The sequence below is a fragment of the Bos grunniens genome, chromosome 9 (genome assembly GCF_055505025.1).
Source record: "Bos grunniens cultivar Pamir isolate PY7600 chromosome 9, Bosgru_T2T1.0, whole genome shotgun sequence".
Classification (NCBI taxonomy): Eukaryota; Metazoa; Chordata; class Mammalia; order Artiodactyla; family Bovidae; genus Bos; species Bos grunniens.
The window spans coordinates 33,580,748-33,603,551 of record NC_141173.1 but is presented as its reverse complement, the minus strand read 5'-3'; the positions used below and the strand labels follow the sequence as shown (position 1 = coordinate 33,603,551).

The 22,804-nt window shown below is 39.8% G+C and overlaps 1 protein-coding gene across 2 annotated transcripts in view; it reads left to right on the top strand.

Moving 5' to 3' along the window:
- Positions 1-22,804, top strand: part of SLC35F1 (solute carrier family 35 member F1) — a 425,332-nt gene that overhangs the window by 318,777 nt on the left and 83,751 nt on the right. For both annotated transcript variants that reach the window (XM_086317142.1, XM_086317143.1), the window contains exon 3: positions 20,680-20,807. In XM_086317142.1, coding sequence (XP_086173268.1) covers positions 20,680-20,807 — 128 coding nt within the window. The remainder of the gene's footprint in view (positions 1-20,679; positions 20,808-22,804) is intronic.

The window sequence follows — 22,804 nt, the reverse complement described above, 5'->3', positions numbered from 1 at the left end:
TTCACTTTGCATACAGCATAAAGTAACACAATCTTGTAAATCAACTATACTCCAATAAAGTTAAAAAAAAAACCCATCATATTAAAATCAGCAAGTCTACAGCATGTTACAATTATAGAAACTGTACTAGCCATCATTTAAGGATTATTGAATTTCATTGTCTTGATCACAAAACATAAATTTGATGAGAGTTTATCCTCCTTGTCTGTTGAGAGATGAGCATGTGAGATGTGTGTGGTTCGTATGGGCAAGGATGGGAGGAAGGAAAATTCTAGTACACTGCAAGTGGAGTGTAAATTGGTACATTTTGGAAGTTATTTGGTTATAGCTAGGAATGTAAAAATATGCATTTTCCACGAACCAGTAAACTTGGGAACTGGGAAGTTTGACACAGGCATAGATGCATGCTCGTTGCAGCATTATTTATAGTAACAAATGTTGAAAACAGTCTGTGAGTCGGAGAATGAGGGGAATGAATAAATAAAATATAGCATGCTGTTCAGCAGATTTTTTTAAATGCCCAGGTTTATTTGTATGAAACATGGCTAATTCACAAATATAATGTTGAATAGAAAATGAGTAAGTTGCAAATTGATATATAGAGTAACTAGAATATGATACCAGTATTCTAAATTTTGTATAACTCTTACTAAACTATGATATTTATGGATATGTATACATATGCATGTACATGTGTATAAAACCAGAAATGGATTGGAAGGCAATTCATAAATTCCCTACTTTTCCTTCTGAGGATGGGAGACATAGTGTTGGGCGTGAAAGAAAGGGAAGACTTCAACTTTATATGGAATGTTTTACTTTTTATTTGATTGTGTTCTTAAAATAGTTTTGAAGGTATTTTGGAAAATGTTAAAAATTACCATTTTTTCATTATCGATAATGTTGATGCTGCCAACTATTTGTCTGTATTTTTATTTTGTCAAAACCAAAAATCTTCTCAAGTCCACTACTATCTATGACACAAGATGCTTGATTCATTCCTTCATTTTTCAACACATATGTGTTACTTGACTGCTATGTATAAGATACTATGTTTGGTACAATAGGAAATAACAAAGGTATATAAGACATCAGTTCAGTTCAGTCATTCAGTCATATCTGACTCTTTGTGATCCCATGGACTGCAGCACGCCAGGCCTCCCTGTCCATTACCAACTCCCAGAGTCTAAACACATGTCCATTGAGTCGGTAATGCCATCCAACCATCTCATCCTCTGTTGTCCCCTTCTCCTCCTGCCTTCAGTCTTTCCCAGCATCAGGGTCTTAGTCCTTTTCAAAAGGATCTTGTGGCTTTAGAGCTTAAAAGTCCTTCTTGTAAACAGTACATATGGGCTTAGCATGCCTCAATGTAGAGATATCTTCAATAGGCACATGATATGAAATTATTCCAGTTGTTATGAACTTACATGTGGGTGAGCTTCACTCTATGAAGACATAACAAGAAAATCACCACTTATGAAAGATTAAATGAGAGTGTCATTGACACTTCAAAAGCAATTATTCCTTTAAAAAAAAGTGATTCATTGTAGGTCCCTTTCTCAAAGATACAAAATATGATGATTTTTTTTTTAAATCTCTTTGCACTGACTTTTTTGGGTAGCACATTCATTATGTAAAGAATACCAGTATAGGACAGAGACTTTTCACCTGGACAGTGTTTCACTGCTACACAGTACATAGGTCAAGCCTGCGTGAAACATGTAGGTGGAGACCTTAATAGTAGCTCCTTGTCTGGCTCTGCACTATTTTCTGGAAAATTGCTGATTATACTCAGAGTGTCTTCTATCCATTTCTGCATGACTATGCTGCTGCTACTGCTGCTAAGTCGCTTCAGTCGTGTCCGACTCTGTGCGACCCCATAGACGGCAGCCCACTAGGCTTCCTGTCCCTGGGATTCTCCAGGCAAGAACACTGGAGTGGGTTGCCATTTCCTTCTCCAATGCAGGAAAGTGAAAAGTGAAAGTGAAGTTGCTCAGTCGTGTCCAACCCTCAGCGACCCCATGGACTACAGCCTTCCAGGCTCCTCTGTCCATGGGATTTTCCAGGCAAGAATACTGGAGTGGGGTGCCATCGCCTTCTCTGCTGCATGACTATACATCATCATTTTTTATGCTTTCCCAGTATCTCTCTATAATATCTATATTCCAAGTGGATAAATTGGATCATACTTGGGCTGGAAATCCAGTGGAGAACCATCAATCTAGGGTGTCTCTCCACTGCAGATGCCACAGGAACTTTAATACAATAGGTGTCAAGAAACACAGAAAGCTGCAAATAGGGAAAGAGTTTATTTGGGAAGCATTGCATTTGGGAGACATGGATTAGGGTAAAACTAAGTGTTCTGGGGAAGAGAAAGAATCAGGGGCTTAAAAAGGCAAAAACTGTGAGACTTCCCTGGTGGCCCAATGGTTAGGATTCCACACTTGAGCTGCAGGGGGCACAGTTTCAATCCCTGGCTGGGGAATTAAGATCCTGCATGCCACGTGGCATACCCAGAAAATTTTCAAAAAATGTGTTTTAAAGGCAAAAGCCACGAGGCTATACTCTGATACAAGAAAGGAAATATTTGTCTGTAATGCATGGCAGTCACAAATTGTTTTAAGATAAGGGTCTGATAAGTAGATAGACTGTCACGAGTTATTTTAGGTTAAGAACTCAATAGGTATACCAGCTGTCACAAGTTATTTTAGGATAAGGGTCTGATAAGTATCTTAAGTTTCTGGCAGATGTTCTGGATGCCTTCATTAGGACAATAAGTGACCAAAAGGTCAGATTCCATCCAGGACAAGATGTGCATAAGTCACACTTCTGCTGTGGCCTCTCAGCTCCATTTAGAGAGCTCTCTTGGCAAAACCAACTCCATTTTTATTTTCCTTCCACACAACAACAGTGGATGGAACATACAAATTATTATTGCAGATGCCAACAGTGGGGGAAGCAAGGTGAGGAATGGTAAGCTGAAAGCTGTCTATCAGAAGTCAAAGAATCACACCTCTGCCCTGACTAGAAAGGGGATGGTGGATGAGTTTTGGAAGAAGGGGCAGAATCCAAATACGGACTGTGTTTTTCATAGAGCTAATTAGAAAGGTCAAAGTCATCAGTGAAAGCAAAGAGAATTGATATGCGCTCTGGGTGAGAGGAGAGGAATTTGAAGGGTACTGATAAGGCAGACTGTCCTGAAAGGTCTGTTCCTTCAGTAGAAGCTCAACGTGTCCATTGACTGAGGTCTTGAATATTGAATCCATCATACATGTGTGAATCTTCTGGGGCATCAAAAGGAGTTTGAATCCACAGCATATACAGCTTACTACCTCTGAAGGTAAAGGTTGAAACATGACACTCACGAGAGCCCTGCCCTTGAAGGATGATCCTGGATTGGTTCCCTCAGCTAATACAATGGCTTTCCACATGCTTTTACACCTTGTGTGTGCTCCCTTTTCCCTGAGCAACCAGGTTCGATGTGATGGAAAAACCCCTAAGCAATTACAGAGGGACAAAAAATGGCAGACTGCCTCTGTGTGTGTGAGAGAGAGGGAGAGGGAGAGGGAGAGGGAGAGAGAGAAGAGGACAGAAGTATAAATGGGGAGTGGGGGGAGGGGAGCAGAAACAGAAGCAATAAATCCGTAATTCTTTTTATGAATGTGTGACTTTTGTTCTTTAGTTTTTGTTCCTTCTCTCTCACTTTTCTTGAAATTGTAAGTGAAAGATACAGCTTCAGTATTTGGTGAACAAAATGTGTCCAAAGATCTCTCCCCAGGGAGCTTGCTTATACTATTTTCCCTATTATCAGGAGGCAAGGAGAACCTTAGTGTTCCTCCAGGGTCTGGCCACTGGTGTCCTTGACTCAAGCAAGGTGCACTATGCGGCAGGTGTCACTGAAAAGCCAGGAAAAAAGCTGTCAACCACAGTGTACGTTGGCATTCAGATGTGTTCCGTTCCTTGGGGATTTCTATATTTGGCCAGACTGCAAGGTATTGAGGTAGATAAAGCAGGATAGATTTGAAAACTGCACAGTGAATCTTCCCTTGTTGTTTTATATGTCAAAAAAAGATACAATTTAAAATGTATGTGACAAAAGGGTATTTTTGAAAGTTTTAAAGAAAAGAAAGACCAAGAAATACTTTCAACTAATATGTATTAAAGTGTATTTGCCTGCATAGATAAGATGGTCTTGTTGCTAGGCAACAGATACACCAAGACAATGGTGGGCCAGAAGGGTAGAGGAACTCAGGAGTATTTTAGTGTAAATTCTTGCCACAACAGGAACCAGGCTGACAATCTTCTCCTATAATGGGAAGTGGCAGAAATGATCTGATAGACTGAGCGAGGTGAGGTATCTTGATTCATTTGCCTAATATACCAAATTTTTGCGTGATACAGTTAATATTTTTAACTCAGAATGGCCTGTTTATCTGAGATTTTTTTCAACTTTCTAGCTTGTGATGACTGTGTCAGTCAGAAGCTCCAGGATTTCAGAGTATCTTAGACAAATATTACAGGCAGCAGCAAAGCTTGATTATCATAGCAATGTGAATGTGGTGTATTCCGAATTAGAAACAAGGACTTTTGATTCCTCACTCACCTATCAAAGAAATTTGGTTGTCACTTAAAAGTAACAGATGTTAAAGTGTATTTCATATCATAATTTTTTTCTATAGATATATAAACACTGTTCATTTCAAGAATTCAAAGATTTTGGATGTTTGGCATGCACAGTTCTTATTCTAGATCCCATAGTCTTTAGAACTCTTATCATTCGTACTACTAAAAAGTTTTATGGGAGGTAAAGAAGCTAAGTATCTCCAGAAAAAAATGTTGAAGTAAAGAAATAGGGGGCTTTCTAATTATTTTATGTTGGCAGAATTAAAAGTCAGGAAATGGTTGAAATTAATTGGGTCAGAGGCTTCTATAGTAGTTTATTTACAAGAAAGTTATAAGAATTGATTAAGATTGTTCATTCACTGTCAATCGTATACTTACAATGTAGGATTGATTTCCTTATGGTCTTTATTTGAAGAGCTTGAAATACTAACTCAGTGTCACTTTATTACAGTCATGATTTCAGAGGTTCACAAGATTGCAAAATTTCAAATTTTAAAAGGAGTGAAGTGGTTTTATATGTGAACTTTAGTTTAATCCCCAAATAACAGCTATCCAGGATTCCTATAGAACTTGAATGTAATAATGTATAAGTCCCACTCTCATGCCTATCCTCATTCACATAGACTGCTCTTAAACTGAGTTAGATGTAAGTGATAAAAGTGATAAAAATTGAATGATTATCTAACTGGCTTGAGGACCCAGTGATTTCAAAGACCCAATGTTGATGACTACAAAGAAGGGCCAAAACAATCCCCAAAAGAGTTCTCTGTAGTAGCTTCTTCATTACATAACTTGATTAACGAGTCAAGAATTTATAAAAAATCATTACCTCAATTCCACTTCCTCATATATATCCAAAAGAATTGAAAGCATCAATTGATTTCAATTGAAAGAATTGAAATCCCTGCTTTCAATTATTTGAGCATATACGTGTAACCAGTGTTCACAGCAGCATTATTCACAATAGCCAAAAGGTGGACCCAACCCAAGGGTCCACTGACAGATGAATGGATAAAGTGTGGAACATACATATAATGAAATATTACTCAGCCTTCAGAAGGAATGGAATTCAGGTACTTTCTATTAATACAACAAAGATGAACCTTGAAAATGTTATGCTGAATGAAATAAGCCAGACACAAAAGAACAAATAATGTATGATTCTGTTTATATGAGGAACCTAAGTAGTCAAATCCATAAAGACAGGAAATAGAACAATGATTACCAGTGGCCAGTGGAAGAGGGAAATGGGGAATCACTGTTAAACAGGGGTAGGGTTTCAGAATGGGGTGATGAAAAAGTTCTGGAGGTGAGTGGTGGTGATGGTCACACAGCAGTATGAAGGTACTCAATGCCACTGAACGGTACACTTAAAACAGTCAAAATGGTCAGTTTTATGTATATTTTACCACACGGAGAAAAAAAAAAGGAAATGATTACTGAAAAAGATGCATCTCATCCTAACTCAGCGTTTGAAATATTCCTTGCTGAAACTGTGCCCATCTGCTTTTTCCACTCCTGACCTCAAGTTCAAAAACACAGTAGTGACATCACAACGGACCTTAATTTAAACTCTGGGAGGACACTGCAAGGTCAGTTTAATAACTCCCTCTCTTGGAAATTTTTCTTTCTGTTGCTTTCCTGAAGCATTATTTATTTACCTGTTTACTTGCTAAGGTCAGCTTCATGCTTGAAGCAGTACGGAGATGACAAGAGAAAAGCCTAGTTTTTCCTGCCCTGGATGGCGCTTGTAGGACAGATGGCACGGTACAGACGGCAGGTCCACAGACTGGACAGATGGCCCAAGCTTTATTCTCAAGTAGAATGCTAGTCTTGGGATTTGGGTGTGGTTATATCAGTCTATGGGTGGGTCTAAGTTTCCATTATCAAGGAAGAAATGAGAGTGGCAGAGGCCTCTCAGCAAAATGGTTAAGTAAGGAGAATGGAGGAAGGGTGCTTACTGGCCTGGTGCACTCAGAAGACCAGTGGGAAGAAACACTCTAAAAGCCCTTTGACACTGTGCCTGTTCATGGTCAAGTTTCCCCCAGAGGGGTTAGCTGTGTTAGCATCTTCATGTCTCAGCCCAGTGCATACCCACAACCTTCAGGCAGCCTTCAGACAACCTCTGTAACCTTCAGGAAAGACGTCTCTGTTTCAGCTGAAGTCAGATCTAAAAATAGACGGGATTTGGTGGGTGTGGAGGATGATGACGCCGCGTTTGGTCTTGAATATGATCCAAGATTTGAAAAGTGAAGAAAAGCAAGGTTGATGGGACTACTTGAGTGAATAGGGACTACTTGAGTGAATTATCTTCCAGATTTACACTAGGGATGCTAATTTTAGCCTATGCTTCCTACTTCGGATCCACACTACTGGTTGGAAATCTGAGGCGTTTTCTTTTATTCACTTTTAAGCTCTTACTATTTCTTGGTGTCCTAGGAAGTCCCAATGGAACACCGTATTAAAAGCTATTGCATAGCCTGTGATTTCTGGAACACATTCACAGACACTATTCTTTTTAACTCTCAGAGGTTTACATTCACTGGATGGACACATATCCAAGAACAGAAAGAGTTTTCAAGCAAGGCAATTAGTATGGGGTCATTAGGGTTTGTATTTGTTATGGAGTTTTGTAAAAAATATTATATGGTAAAATTGACTTTTTCCTCAGAAGTATACGTGTCTATGAATTTTAACTTGGATTACTAGGTTTTATCAACATTGGCAGTGCATACAAGCTGATTCACTAGTGCCATAGTTGACACACAATAAAAAAATGAGTAAATTTGTGGAAAGTTAAAATCATCCTAAATGTAATACAAGATAATCAAGATAGAGGTTTTAGGTCCTATGGAATAGCTCTATAATATATATATATATTTCAGGATTGGTTTGTAATAGAAAGTTAATAAATATTTTTCAAGCAGACAATAAGATATGTAGCAGAAAAAAAAAAAGTATAAAATGGAGGCTTTGCTTTCCCCAAGTTTAATACTATCTCAGGACAGGAAAAACAGGAGAAATGATATATGTTCCCAATCAATAGAACTATGCATAAGGCCTGTAAGAATTCAGAGGAAAAGTCAAGGTGGGTGAGATTGGGGCTCTTTCTTTTAGAAGATAGGGTTTAGGACAAAGCTCCATGTGTCCATTAATAGCCCCTCCATTCCCTTGGTGTCGATAGATTTAGAACAGACGTCAGAGAGCCACCCTGTCAGTTGGCTCTAGTCGCCAGCTGACCAGGTAGTCGGCCCAGGAGATTCAATGCCTCAGGGAAGAATAGGTCAGTTTATGTATTAGTTTAAATCAAGATTGCCAACATGTAATGGAATCAATGACAAGCAGCACTGAAGTCTCTGGGAAGCATTTAAAAATGCAGATTCCTGGGTCCTACCCAGACCTGCTGAGCAAGGAGAATTACTGAGGTAGAACCCAGAAACTGGCAATTTTAAAAGCTCCTTAAGTGATTCTACTGTGCACTCAAGGTTAAGAGCCAGACTAGAAAAGCTGGCAGGGGGGATATAGCGGGTAGAGATGGCAAAAATTCGATTTCATCCAGAAGTAAACATTTATATAATCTTAGAAACGACTGAGGGCCTCCCTGGTGGCTCAGCGGTAAAGAATCTGCCTGCAATGCAGGAGACTCAGGTTTGATCCCTAGGTCAGGAAGATCCCCTGGAGGAGGGCATGGCAACCCATTCCAGTATTCTTGCCTGGAGAATCCCATGGACAGAGGAACCTGGTGGGCTACAGTCCATAGGGTCGCAAAGCATCAGACATGACTGAAGCGAAGACTTAGCACGCAGGCAGAAACAACTGAATCACTGGCTATCCCGTTTTATTTTTTTGCGTCCAAATATTTTAGCCTTGCCAAATGACTTGTTCCAGACCCATGTCTGTGGATAAGGATGGTGACATAGTCTGGAGCCTCCCCGCACTTCGACCTGAAATAACTGATAGATAGATATCTGTGGCTCTGAATGTGTTTGCCAGACAACACGGGAGACTTTGGTTGGTATGGACATTTGATTATTTTTTGCCATTGTTTCCTCTCCTGGTTCTTGTTAGTCACGATTCAGATCATGCCATCTCTTAAAATTGTGTCTGATGCTACTGCACTCAGGGGGCTCCACTTTTACAGCATCTATGGGCCTGAACACAGCGCCCCCAACCCCGAGAGACTTCTCCATCTATAACTTGACAGAGCTTCAGTGGTTGGTACAGACGCGACATTGCACCAACAAAAGATTCCCTAGGAGGGCTTTTGGGGTCCAAACCAAGACAGACTTTGTCTGTAAAGGGAGCAACAAGGCCAGGGAACATCTTGGCCACCAGCACAAGGGCATCACTGCCACAAACACAGAACGCAGGGAAATGAACAAGCTTAGCTGGTTATTAAGGGTGAATCACAAAGTGTTCTTCCTGACCTCCGAGACTGAAATGAGGACATGAAAGAAACAGAATTCCAACTTCTGCATTCTCTGACTGTCAAAGAGGATAATTCCACTTGCAACTGAAAGACACTGTAAGGGAAATATGACTACACCAGTAACATGCTTTAAAGGGCTGCAGGCACACAGACACCGCTGATAATCAGACGTTCAGCCAGCGCTCGTCTACCAGCTAAACTCTCTCTTCACAGTGGAACTTCTCTTTATAACTTTCTTATTATGAAAATTTTCAAACGTATAGGAAAGTAGACAGAATAGTATAATGAACACCTATGAGCTAGTATATCAGCTTCAACAAATTTCAACTCATAGTCAGGCTTATTTTATCCTTAACTCCTGCCACTTCCCACTTCCTGTATGATTTTAAATTAAATCTCAGATATTATATCAGTTCATCTCTAACTATTTCAGTGTGTGTTCCCAAAAGATAAAAGCTTACAAATAACATAAGCATGATATCGTGATCATATTTAAAATTAACAGTAATTCCAAATATCCTGTCAGTGTTCACGTTTCTAATGGTCTAATAGATACACAGTTTGTTTGCATCAGGATGCAAATAAGGTCTGCAAATTGCATGTGGTTGATATTTTTCTTGAGTTCTTTTAACCTACAGACTTCATTTTAATTGCAATTTATCTGTTTGAGAATCATGTGGCCCACACAGTCACTGCTTCTCAAACTATGATGCATACACATTGCCTGGGCAATTGATCAAATGCTGATTCTGAGTCTCAGGTTGGCCTGAGAGTCTGCATTTGTGACATATTCTCAGTTGCTGCTGTCCCTGCCATCCTCTGAGCCAAACTGAGGAAACTCTCCTACAGTATATGCCACAGTATCAGTTCAGTTCAGTTCAGTTTGCTCAGTCTGTCTGACTCTTTGCAACTCCATGGACTGCAGCACACCAGACCTCCCCGTCCATCTCCAACTCCCGGAGTTTACTCAACTCATGTCCATTGAGTTGGTGATGCCATCTAACCATCTCATCCTCTGTCGTCCCCTTCTCCTCCCACCTTCAATATGGACTTTTGCTAATTGAATCTTTCTAGAGCAATTCAACACATATGTTTTTAACTTTTTGTTTTGTATTGGGGTATAGCTGATTGACAAAGTTGTGATAGTTTCAGGTGAACGGTGAAGGGATTCAGCTGACATATCCAGGTATCCAAACTCCTTTCCCATCCAGGCTGCCGCATAACACTGAGCAGAGTTCCATGTGCACACAGTAGGTCCTTGTTGGTTATCCATTTTAAATATAGCAGTGTCAACACATACTTTTGTGACCTCTATATTTGAGAAATTGGTATAGTTAAATCCTGAGACTCGATCAGGTTTGGTTTCTTTTTTTTTTTTCCCTAGGTGGTGTTTTGTTCCTCTATCTGGAAGTACATAAAACATTCATTGACTCTTTCTTAAAATGCCAGTAGCTTAACCTTCAAGGCATATATCCATTAGTTCATTAGAGAGTACAAAAATAATGGTATTCTAATTCTCTTATTTCCTCTTCATTAGCTAGAGTCATACCATAAAGAACAATCTCCCTTCATCTACTAAATATTAGCTACCTAGTGGCATTGTTCATATAAGAATCCTTGAGCAGAAAACTTGATTATTTTCCTTTACCAATCTTCAAAATAATGAGTTGGTTTACTACTATCTTCCAATAGTGACCAGTTAGTTTTTTAAATTTGTTTGGTTGTGATTCTTGTTATTGCTGTTGCTTTTGGATTCTTTATGAACTCATGGATTTAAATCTATCTGATGCATTTCAATCCATTTCCATTATTGTTATATGAAAGACACTTCAAGTTGGCCTCTGAGTCCTTCTGACACAACTCAAGTAATTTGTATTGCTTCCTTGCTCTTTTGTATAAGGAAATGTTCCAGGTTTGACTTGTATTACATTTCCTGACCCAGATCTGCAATTGATTATTTCTCCAAGATTATTATTTCTTTTGGTGGAAACTTTTAAAGATGATAATCTGGGTGCTATGGTGCTCATTTCCATTAGGTTAGTAGAATGAAAATTCTTTAATTCAATGAATATATTCTTCCATATTTTCAGATGGAAATATATTTCAAAATATATATATGTGTATTCTATGTGTTTTTAAAGTATACATTGCATACCATTATTGCACTGCTCAGAAGACGTTGCCTCTTTTTACTGAACTTAATTTCAGAAAGATTATATAAGTAAAAAACATTTCTGATTTGTTGCATTAAACATATCTTGTAAACAAAAAGCATCTTTCTTAGAATAGTGAATGCTTTGCAGTAAAAATCAGGACAGACCTTGGACAAATTGCATAAACTTCTTCAAAACCCGATTTCATGATCTGAAAAATAGCTTCTTCATTAGGCTGTTAATAGCAAAACTGTCATTCACCAAGTATTTACTGGAAGCCAGAAACGTTACATACATTTTCTCATTTAATTGGTGCAGCAACACTTTCAACTAAGCAGTGTTCTTCCCCTTTTGTAAATGAGTAAACTTTCTCAAAGTGACACAGCCGGTTAAGTGACAGAGTCAGTACTTTAGCACTGATGCCACGCTTTTAACCTAGAATACAGCGTGGCAGTTAAATGAGAGAGTAAGTATATGGTGCCTCTGGCCTTGTCCTGACAAATGGTTTTCAATGAAAAATAAATGTCAGGTAGCAGAAGTGGCCTTGGTAGATCTGTGCTTGACATTTGGGATGGGAGATGGGAGCGCGGACAGGAAAGGGGAGGCCGCCAGCTTTCTGCTTAGCCAGGCTTCTGGCCCACTGATGCTCCTCTTGCTGATTTCCCATGTTGGGTCTAACCTATGTGTCCATCATGACAGATGCTCTCATGTCAGAGCTCAAGGTCAGCTCTCAAGAGTTCAGCCTGGCACCTTCTGTCATGCTGTCTTTTGAATACGCTTAGCAAGTGGCAGGAGTCCGGAGGCGGCTGCTCTGGCCTCTCCCCCTCACATCGTGTGTCATTAGCCACTACACAGCTCTTTCTTCAAAACAAAATTCACAGAGCTGACAGATTCATCTGCTAATGTCGGGAGGCATCAGAGCCAATTACGGGAAACCTTCAGAAGGCAAATAGGGTCACTTTTCACAAAATGGGATGAAGAGAAGGAAAATAGTCTTGTCATTAAAAAGGACAAATACATTTTCCTCTCTGCAGACTCGCCACATGAAAATCGATTTATATTCATCCATCACTGCATTATGACTGCTTTAAATAATTTCAAATCAAAGCATCCACTACCTCCCCCGCCCACCATACACACAGCCAACCTATCATTAACCATTTTGAGCTGATGAACAGTATTTCCCATTGTAAGTGATGTCTTTATAATGATGGAACATGTAGATTGAAAGTGCAAAGTTGCAATACTTTTTCAAGACCACAACTAATCACATACATGGTTTAAAATCACCTGGAAAGGACACTCATTTTAATTTGAATTCAGACCTGAAGGGTTCTTCTGGGTTCTGGTTTTGTTGCGATGTGCCAAATACTGTACTCAAGTTCTTGAGCAAGTGAGGAACAACTTTAGTTGTGCTTGAGGAAAACCTAGTGCAAAGTTTTAGGGGCACAGCCTCAACACTACGCTTACCTCACACCAGTGTGAGAGCTTAGTTCAAACGAGAAAGTTTAGAGTCCACACAAGAACACCCTCACGCCTGAGGCCAATTGCAGGTTCACAGATGAAACTGTGGTCCCCCAAACCACTGCCGGTTTCAGAAATTTACTAAGCCTCACAGAACTCCCTGAGGGCTATTACATTCATGGTTATAGTTATTGCAGGAAAAGGATACAATTTAGAATCAACCAAGGATCAGAGTCCTAAAGAAGTACCAAGTCCAGGGCTTCCGTGGTCTTCTGCCAATGGAAACAAGACATGTTACTTTTCCAGCACCAGTGTGTAACAATATGGACAAAATCTCGCCAATTATGGAAACTCACTGGAACCTCTGTGTTTGGGTTTTAATTGTAGCTCCAGTATGTAGGCGTGACTGACTGCCCATTTGGCAGAGTCTCTAGCCCAGTAGACCTGAGTCTCTAGCCACTGGGCATGACTCAAAGCCTTCTATGTCCCTAGTATGGGACAATAGTGTTGGTTCGTATTTGATCATACAGCAACTGAACATCTTTAATATTTTCAGGTTCCTCTTCCAGTGATCAACAGTGACAGTGTTTAGCCATGCAAGTCGTTGCATTCTTTACAGTGTTCTAAGAATATTAAATGGATGCTCTAAATGTGTATCTAGTTTTTCAATTCTGAATGGACTTTGGGGGAGTTGTTTGGATCTCACACATTATTTTCCTTAAGAGGTAGAGCAATTTGTAACACCTAGATTTTAGTCAACAGAGTTTAATAGTCAGTGTGCAGTTTTCATGGATGTGGTTTTAGATGTCCCGAACTTTCAGAAAAGCTCTTTGTTTATCCATTTGTTGTAATAGCCTTTATGGTAAAATCTAAGTAGGCTTACTATCAATATAAGGCACACTCATACTGCCTTATATTATTATGAAGAAGAAAATGTTAGCAATTGTGTTTTTTCTCCTATGACATATCAAGAACACAGGAATGTTTTCTGTTTCAAAGGATGTAGGGTATATGTAGGAGAAGGCGATGGCACCCTACTCCAGTACTCTTGCCTGGAAAATCCCATGGGCAGAGGAGCCTGGTGGGCTGCAGTCCATGGGGTCACGAAGAGTCGGGCACGACTAAGCGACTTCACTTTCACTTTTCACTTTCATGCATTGGAGAAGGAAATGGCAACCCACTCCAGTGTTCTTGCCTGGAGAATCCCAGGGACGGGGGAGCCTGGTGGGCTGCCATCTATGGGGTCGCACAGAGTCGGACACGACTGAAGCGACTTAGCAGCAGCAGCAGCAGGGTATAGGTATGCCACATAAAATTGTGTGTCTTAGCTTCATAAAAGATGACAACTTCAAAAAAACAGAAAGAAAATGTTTCTAAGATTTAAGAGCTCTGTTTCATGTTTAAAAGGGTAATATACATAGAAAGATACATGTTGAGAAGTTGAGATTTTCATCACCATGTGTACATGTTTTTGCATCAGAAAGGTTTGTGTTTGTAACTAGAGCTAGAATACTTTGTTTTACTCATCGATGCAAAAAGGTAACTTTGAAAAAAATAAAGTAAACTTACTGTTTAAAAACCTATCCTGTACACAGTCATTTTTACACACGTGTGACTTTTAAAGTCATGGCCACCAGAACTTTATGTGATTATGTTTCATTTTTAGTTGCTTTTAGATATTTTTCTAAACCTTTGTTAGGCATTTCTGAAAAACAGCCAGATGACTGAGTAGATTTTAAGGGTGTTATTCAGATATCTTACCTTGATAACAAGGTCTTACGTTGAGTAATAATTTGTCTAAATCACTCTGCTGGGCATAGTTGAGGAGATGTGAAAAAGAGAAATAAGTGCTGAGGGGGGAGCAGAGATTCCAGGGAAGCTTCACGTGGGAGGGAGAGTTTAGCCTGGGACGTGCAGACCAAGTGGGAGCTTGAGTGAGAGGGATGTGGAAAGAGTTAAGTGGGAACTGAGGCCGTGTCTCTTCTCCTCTCGGCTTTCTTTGAACCCTTGTGTGTGGTTTCCTCTTCTGTGTTTTGCTTGTCATGGGCAGACAATGTGGTCACCTTGGAACACCTTGGAAGGACCTCCTGAGAGACCCCTACCCTGGAAAGGTGGACTAGCGTCTCAGGAAACAAAATCAGGTCTAGTTCAAGGGTATGTTCACATGGCCTCCATTCCCAGATCAAGTAGTGAGATCCAGAGGGCCACGATGAGGATCTGGCCCGGGGGAGAGCCATCAAGGTCAAGGACGTAGCCCTCAGCCTGCCTCTAGTCTGGACAAACAAGCATCATATGCTGGCTGCAGTGTGATCCATCACAATCACAAGAGTAAGAGACAGAGGATGTGCGGCCAAAGCCTTAATGAGACACGAAGAGAGTTCAGTTTCCTGGGCCATGCAGTCTCCATTACACTTGGTGAGCACGTGTGTGGTGTGTGACTGGTCAAGGATTCAGGGATTCTAGGATCCCAGTACTCGCTAGCTCATTTTGTGCACATACCTGGCATTAGATATTAGCTTAAATATGACACTCATACTGCTTTTAATCTACAGTGCCCTATTAAATTTTTGTGACAGTCCCCATTTTACAGTAGAGGAATTAAGGTTCAGACCCATTAACCAACTTATACTACTAATGTACATCAGAGGCCAAACCAAGGTCTGTTTGCTATTAAGCTAAAACAGTAAAGGATGGCTTTCTATGCTCTTCTTAATCTCACTCTCTGGCTCTAATAATAAAAATGAATGAAACTATACAAAACTATTTTAAATATTCATTATTTGTCTTTTTTACAGTCCATCCCTACCCTCGGATTCATAATATGAGGTGCAATTGGTTACAGTTCTTTTTGTGAACCATTTCCATTTCCTTATTATTAGGGCATTTACTTGGTTCACTTTTCTAAGGAAAGAGAATGGTTTTGAATTCTACTTCCTAATCCTAAATTTCAACTTTTAAAGGTGAGTAATTAAAACTTCCATCGTCAGTCGTTCCTTTTTTTCAAATTCACTGATGAATATTTAACCTCGTCCCTTGGAGTTCTGGTAAAAGAAGATGGCATTATGGCTTCAAGCCGGGAGCTGAGGAGGGCTTCATTCAGGCAGGGGTCTCTCCCCCTGTGCGGGGGCTTCACCCTCACTGCGGACCCTCTGTGCAGTGAGTGCTGAGTTCTGTTCTTGCAGAAAAACACCTTGCAGGATCACACCACCCATGAAAGCCCTTAATGAAAATGCAGCCCCGAGAATAATGAAGCGTCTTGTTCCCTTTGCTGAATTCACCTCGGATGCTGTCTCGCAGTCTTATTCTCTGCGCAGACCACCACTGGGGGTGAGCAAGAGTCCTATGACTCAAGGCCCTTCTGTTTTCCAGTCGCTGCCGTGAATGTGGCAGTTCTTTGCACAGGGCTTTCCTCTTCCTTCATTCAGTTATTTCTTAACCACCACCACGCTCTCCCTACTTGATGTGCGACCATTGTTATTATGCCCAAGGCTTCAACTAGCAGACAGCATGTAACAGTAATTTTTATCATTAGACTTTGTTAAGTCATCAATTTGATTTAAAGCCTTATTTTACATTTCACAAGGGAAACTGTCGTGCATTTAGACAGGGAGGCATCAACATTTTGGTACTGAACTGATGGTGATGGGACACCTGTGCATCCCAAAGCAGCTTCAGGGGTGGACACAGGGCTGGGCAGCTGGGCACCGGCAACGCCAGGGGGCGCCATGCACGTCGGCTTCAAGGTGACGGGCGCTTCCCTGGAGTTGGCCACGGGTCACCCTGCAGAAGAGTTTGGGTAAACAAGTCATGATAGCTCCTTTAATGAGAAATGAATGACTCCTGGGGACAGTGCCATAATTACAAACCAGTGAGGAAAAATAGTGCAGTACCAATGAGTATGAAACCTAATGCCAGACTGTCATGAGTTCAAATTCTGGCTCATCTCTGTGAATTTTCTGGCAAATGACTTAACTCCTCCAGGTCCCAGATTTGTCATCTGTAAATAAAGTTAATAGAAATACCTACCATTCAGGGTTATTATAAGGATTAAGTAAATTAATATTTGTAAAGCACATAGACACTGGCTGATACATAGTATCATATAAGTATTTGTTATGAAAATGAAAAAAAAAAAACACACTGATCAAAAAAAAAAAAAACACATTGATCATGCTGTTGATGCTTAGTGAAATAAGGTATGACTCACATGACCAAGACTGTTTAATAATTTCTCTGTCTATTCTCAATTATTGCCATAATTATTGTTGCCAGAATGCTACATTACTTAATTAGGAGGGTATCTTTAACTATGTTTTACACATTTGTGAACACTTGCATACTCCACATTTCTTTAAAAAGAGAATGAAAACAAAATTAAACTCTTAAGCCAATTATAGAGATACACATGTACAAGGATGTTCTTTAGAGAAAAATTGGAAACAACTTAGGTGTCTATCAGTGGGAAACTGGATAAATTGTGGCATATTCATAAAATGTGATTATCTATTATTATTACATATGATTTATATATGTCATATATATATGATCGTATATATTATAGATGATATTATTATATATGATTATATATATTTGAAAGATACTACATTTATTCTCTACATATAAGATAGGAATATATTTCTAGAAAAATGTTGAGTTTCAAGAACCCTAGAAGGATGACATGTACAGTACATACAATAAACTTTCACTTAAATACATACATTTGTAGGGCTTTCCCGGAGGTTTAACAGTAAAGAATCCAACTGTCAGTGCAGGAGACTCAGGTTGGATCCCTGGTCCTGGAAGCTCCCACACGCAGTGGAGCAACTAAGCCTGTGCGCCGCAGCAGCTGTTGAGCCTGTTCTCTGAAGCCCGGGGCCGCAACTGGAGAAGCCGCCACAGTGAGAAGCCCACCTGCCACAGTGAGAAGCCCACGCACCACAAGTAGAGAGCAGCACCTACTCGCTGCTACGAGAGGAAAGTCTCATCAGCAATGAAGACCCAGCACAGCCGAAAATAAATACACAGAATTACTGAAGAAATGCATACAAGTGTAGAAAATGTATAACAGAAATGTGACCATGAAGGATACGCAACAATATCAAGATGGAAATGTAAGAAAGGAGGAAAGGGAATGGAATCTGGCAGGAGCACAAAGGGGACTTCAGTTTCATCATTTCAGCATTTCCTTTCTCAAAGAAAAAATTCTGAAACAAACATGGCAACATTTAATGCTAATTAAATCAAGTTGAAGATTACCTTATCGTATTATTCTCTGTGCTTTTTATTTATATTTGAACATACTGATAATAAAATAATAACAGAACCCATTTAAATGCCAAATTATAATTCTAAAGTTTCCACCCATAGATTATGTTACTCCTCCTAGTTAATTTTTTTTAATTATTTTTTCTTCAAAATGTTAACATACTACCAATTGTGCTAGTGTTTTTATGGATGGCCCCGTTTCATGAGGTTTAGAAAGCACTTTGGCACAAAGGCTCTTAAGAATATATCTTCATTATTCTAGAAAGAATTTTAATGACCTATCATTCATCAGTGTTAATGACAGTCATGTAGATAAATCCCTAAGCAGTCCTTTTAAGGGTTGCATTTTTTGCTCAGCCAAAATAAAAAGTGCTTTCTTGACTTTCTGGATAATTTTGCTAAGCAAGCGTGTTGTACATTTTCAGGTGCTCAAATGAAACAATTGGGAGCATTTGTTTAGTGTTTTGCTTGCCAACTTCTTCAACAGAACAGCAAGAAACAAATCATCCCTTTGAATCTTTATCACTTTGAATATGTATTGATTGGTGAAACAAACAGCACCGTGACCTAGATTTTCAATGTCACATATTGAAATGTGGCTGGTGTGCTCTGAGTTTAGCAATTCTCTGTTCATCGTATAAATTAACTGAGACAATGACTTGTGACCTTAAAATTGCAGCTTTGTGGTTCAATATGCCATTGACCTTTTTATGTCCTATCTATGGAGTATTAATTGTGCAAAATGGTCACCAAATTAATTTATGTCAGCTGTTGTCTACATTCTAACTAGAAAACAATTTTCATTGTCTGGAGCATGAATGTTTATAGTATACATATTTTAAAAATTAAAAATTTCAATTTCAATGTTATTTAACGTTGCTGAGATTATTGAACGTGAAATGTGTTCATAGATACTGTATTATTTATTGACTACTCACAAGTCCATGCATGGTTGGGTCTTAGAGTGGTGACTGAGACACTGCCACTGTCTTCAAATTATTAATAATCTAATGAGTAACAGAGTCAAGAAAACAGACTTTTATAATACAGGGAGATAATACTGTATCAGTGGCATAAAGACTGTTAAAGGAACCCATAGCAAGGAAACCCAGCTGAGTCTTGGAAGATCAAAGTGAGAGATCTAGGAAGGCTTCCTGGTAGTAGAGTCTAGGCTGCTTCTTCATTTGAAGGCTGGCATAAGAATAGTCCATGTAGCGGAGTTCACACATGGAAAAGCAAGAGAAAGCATGTTGCTGTTGTTGAGTAGCTAAGTCATCTCCAACTCTTTTGCTACCTTATGGACTGTAGCCTGCCAGGCTCCTCTGTCCCACGTAAGAATACAGGAGCAGGTTGCCATTTCCTTCTGCAGGGCATATTCCCAATCCAGGGATTGAACCCGCATCTCTTGCATTGCCAGGTGGATTTTTTACCACTAAGCCACCAAAGAAGTCAAAGAGAAAGCATATTGTGGGCCAGATATTCAGATTGTTTCTTTGGTATCAAGAATCACCATTCACTCAGGGTTTTTGCGTGTTCCACATCTTCTAAGAATACTTCACAAGTTGGCCCCAGAAAGCTATAATTATTAATAACATGTTGCCCTACTTTAAGAAAAGTTATGTTTCGGGCTTGCAATATACAAGAATAAGGATGATGAACTAAGCAGCTCAAAGTCTGTTTTGATGCCACCAGCTTAAGCAAGATGTGAAGATTGCAGTTGCCGGCAGTATTGAAGCCAAGGCCCATGGCACTCTTGTCGTCCATGAGTGACCCCCAGCTTCCTCTGTCTCCCCATCCCCCACACACCGCCTGAATGTAAGATTCAGAGCTGAGCAAGCCCTCCTCATAGCATCCTGGAGCCTGACTATAGATCTGCAGCAGAGCACAAGCTTTTCTCCACTTGACCACCTCTTTGTGTTTTTGTCTAGTTCACCATAATCCAGACATTTAGGATGATTTGGATTTCATGTGTTTATGCAGCCTTTCTGAACACTTTTCCTTTTCATTTTACTTCACCTAATTTTTTTTTCAAATGTTCATGAGAAAATTTTTTTTCAAATGTTCATGAGAAAATTAGTTCACATCATGAACTAAAAACCTGTCTTGCTCTAGGATAGGCACTAATTTGAAGGGCTGAAATCTACCATAAAGTCTAGTAAACTAAGTAAAAACATCATTCTTTGACATGCTCATGTATTTGTTTACTTAAAAGTTTGATATGGTATGGTAAAATATATATATATACTACTATAATGCTTTTTATAGCAATGGCACCCCACTCCAGTACTCTTGCCTAGAAAATCCCATGGATGGAGGTGCCTGGTAGACTCCAGTCCATGGGGTTGCTATGAGTCTGGCTCGACTGAGCGACTTCACTTTCACTTTTCACTTTCATGCATTGGAGAAGGAAATGGCAACCCACTCCAGTGTTCTTGCCTGGAGAATCCCAGGGACAGAGGAGCCTGGTGGGCTGCCCTCTCTGGGGTCGCACAGAGTCGGACACGACTGAGGCGACTTAGCAGTAGCAGCAGCATAATGCTTTTTTGTTGCTCAGTCGCTAAGTCATGTCTAACTCTTTGCGACCCCATGGACTGCAGTATGCCAGGCTTCCCTGTCCTTCACCATCTCCCAGAGTTTGCTCAAACTCACGTCCATTGAGTCAGTGATGCCATCCAACCATCCTCTAAATATAGTTTCTTAGTGTGTTCAGAAAGTAATCCATTTCTTTTTAACTTTGTAATGCAGGAGAAGAAAACCTCCTGGCAATTTTACGACGAAGATGGTGGAAATACATGATCCTGGGATTGATAGACTTGGAAGCAAACTATCTGGTGGTCAAGGCTTACCAGTACACGACTCTGACCAGTATCCAGGTACACGGCTCTTTTTGTTCTTATCTTCCATATCATCTCATAGATGTAGTTTGCTTTCAGTTTAGTCACTTGGGAATCTGAATACTAGTCTGTAGATTTTGCAATGAGAAGGAAATCAAATGTTTAAAAATTAACTTAAATTTTATATTGGTGTTCTTTTAATTTTTCTTAACTCACATGTAATTGGACATCTCTTTCTTCTTTGATTTTAGTATACCACAAAAACCATTGTCACTCATTAAGGGAGCAGTGAGGTAGATGGGTACTGGGAAAACAGCCACAGTGCTTCAAACGCAGCCTAGGTCCCACTCACCCCCAGAAGCCCCACAATGACAACACACGCCTCCGTCTCTCTCTCGTATGCTCCCAACACTTCATTTTAAAGCTCTGTCTTCATAGTCTGACTTACCTAAGAATGCTGTTTGACTATTTCCACCTATTCCACCAAGCTGCGAGCTCTTTCACAGCAAGAAGGATATCTTCTTCACCTTTGAATCTCTAGTACCTCATACTAAACCCAGCACATAATAAACACTCAAAAATATTTAAAGAACTTAATTAAATTGCATTGATTTCCAGTGTTTTGGGACACAGAAATTCCCAGCCATTCTCTACCCATATGTGGAGGGTCCTGGAATGTCTATACTAGTGTATATAGTGGGAGAAGAAAGAGGGACACTGGCTTCATGGTGGAACTGGGCGCATTAGTGCAGAATGGAAACTTACAAATTGGCTTGGGGAGCATGAAAAGGAAACGTCTCCCTTTGGAAATCCAGTTGACCTTTGTTTTCTTTTGTTAAGCATTGAAAATTCACAACCAATTACTGGCTGCTTAAGTTCTGTGGGGATTTATACAAACGTTTTTTGCAGTTTCCTTTCGTCAACAGTGACAAGGTTTTTAACAATGTTCCCCTTGTCCTCAAGTGTTTTGTTCAACCCATGCTATGCACAACCATTGATCCATCCAACACCTCTCTCAAATTAACTGTCTCACACCCTGTGTAATGCTGCATTCTATAAAAAGTTTAACTCTGCAGAAAGGCAGAAAAATAATAATGCTACCGATATACATTTTTCTTCATTATAACTTACTGAGCAAGGGATGGCGAAAGAGAAAAAGCAAGTTGAATCTAACCATTTTAGAACCATTTTGCTTCCTACAAAAAAAAACTATTAAATAATAATAAATGGTCAAAAGAAAAGGTGTTTGCTCTTGGAACCATGTTGGTACTGTTGTTTTGTATTTCAAAAGCTTAGGGGCAGGAAACCTGAGGAATATGATTGGAGAATAATTATTCCAGTTTGATTCATTCGGTCACTTCAAAAATAAGTACTGAATACTTCTGTGTTCAAGTCAGTGTATTAGGGAGGGAACACTTGTGAACAAAAGAACAAAATAGATACTTTCTGTATTCTCATGGAGCTTCCAGGAAATGGGAAAGGCAGCTTTTGGTTAAATAACCAAGTGAATGGATGTATCATCTCAGCAGTTAAGAATCCATCTGCCAAGCAGGAGACATGGGTTCAATCCCTGGGTTAGGAAGATCCCCTGGAAAAGGAAATGGCAACCCACTCCAGTATTCTTGCCTGGAAAATCCCATGGACAGAGAAGCCTGGCGGGCTACAGTCCATAGGGTCACAAAAGAGTTTGACACCTTAGCGACTAAACAGCAACAAAATCATTATAGTCAGGGCTAAAGCTTTTAAAAAAGAAAACAACTCAGTTCTACAGGGACATTTGTCAGAATGACCTGACCTAAACTGGAAAGTTGGGGAGGTTTTTTCCTAAGGGAATGCTGATGGAGTGAGATTTGTGAGAGTGGTGGAGGATTAGTTGGGAAAGAAAGAGATTCAAGCAAAGAAGACAGCATGCGCAAGGCTCTGTGGTGGGAAGGACCATGGTGAGGATGATGAGGTGGTGAGCAAGGGCTTGTGACTCAGCAAAGAGAGTGAAGGAAAGAGTGGTAAACAAAACGGGCTGGGGAGGGAGGCGGGGG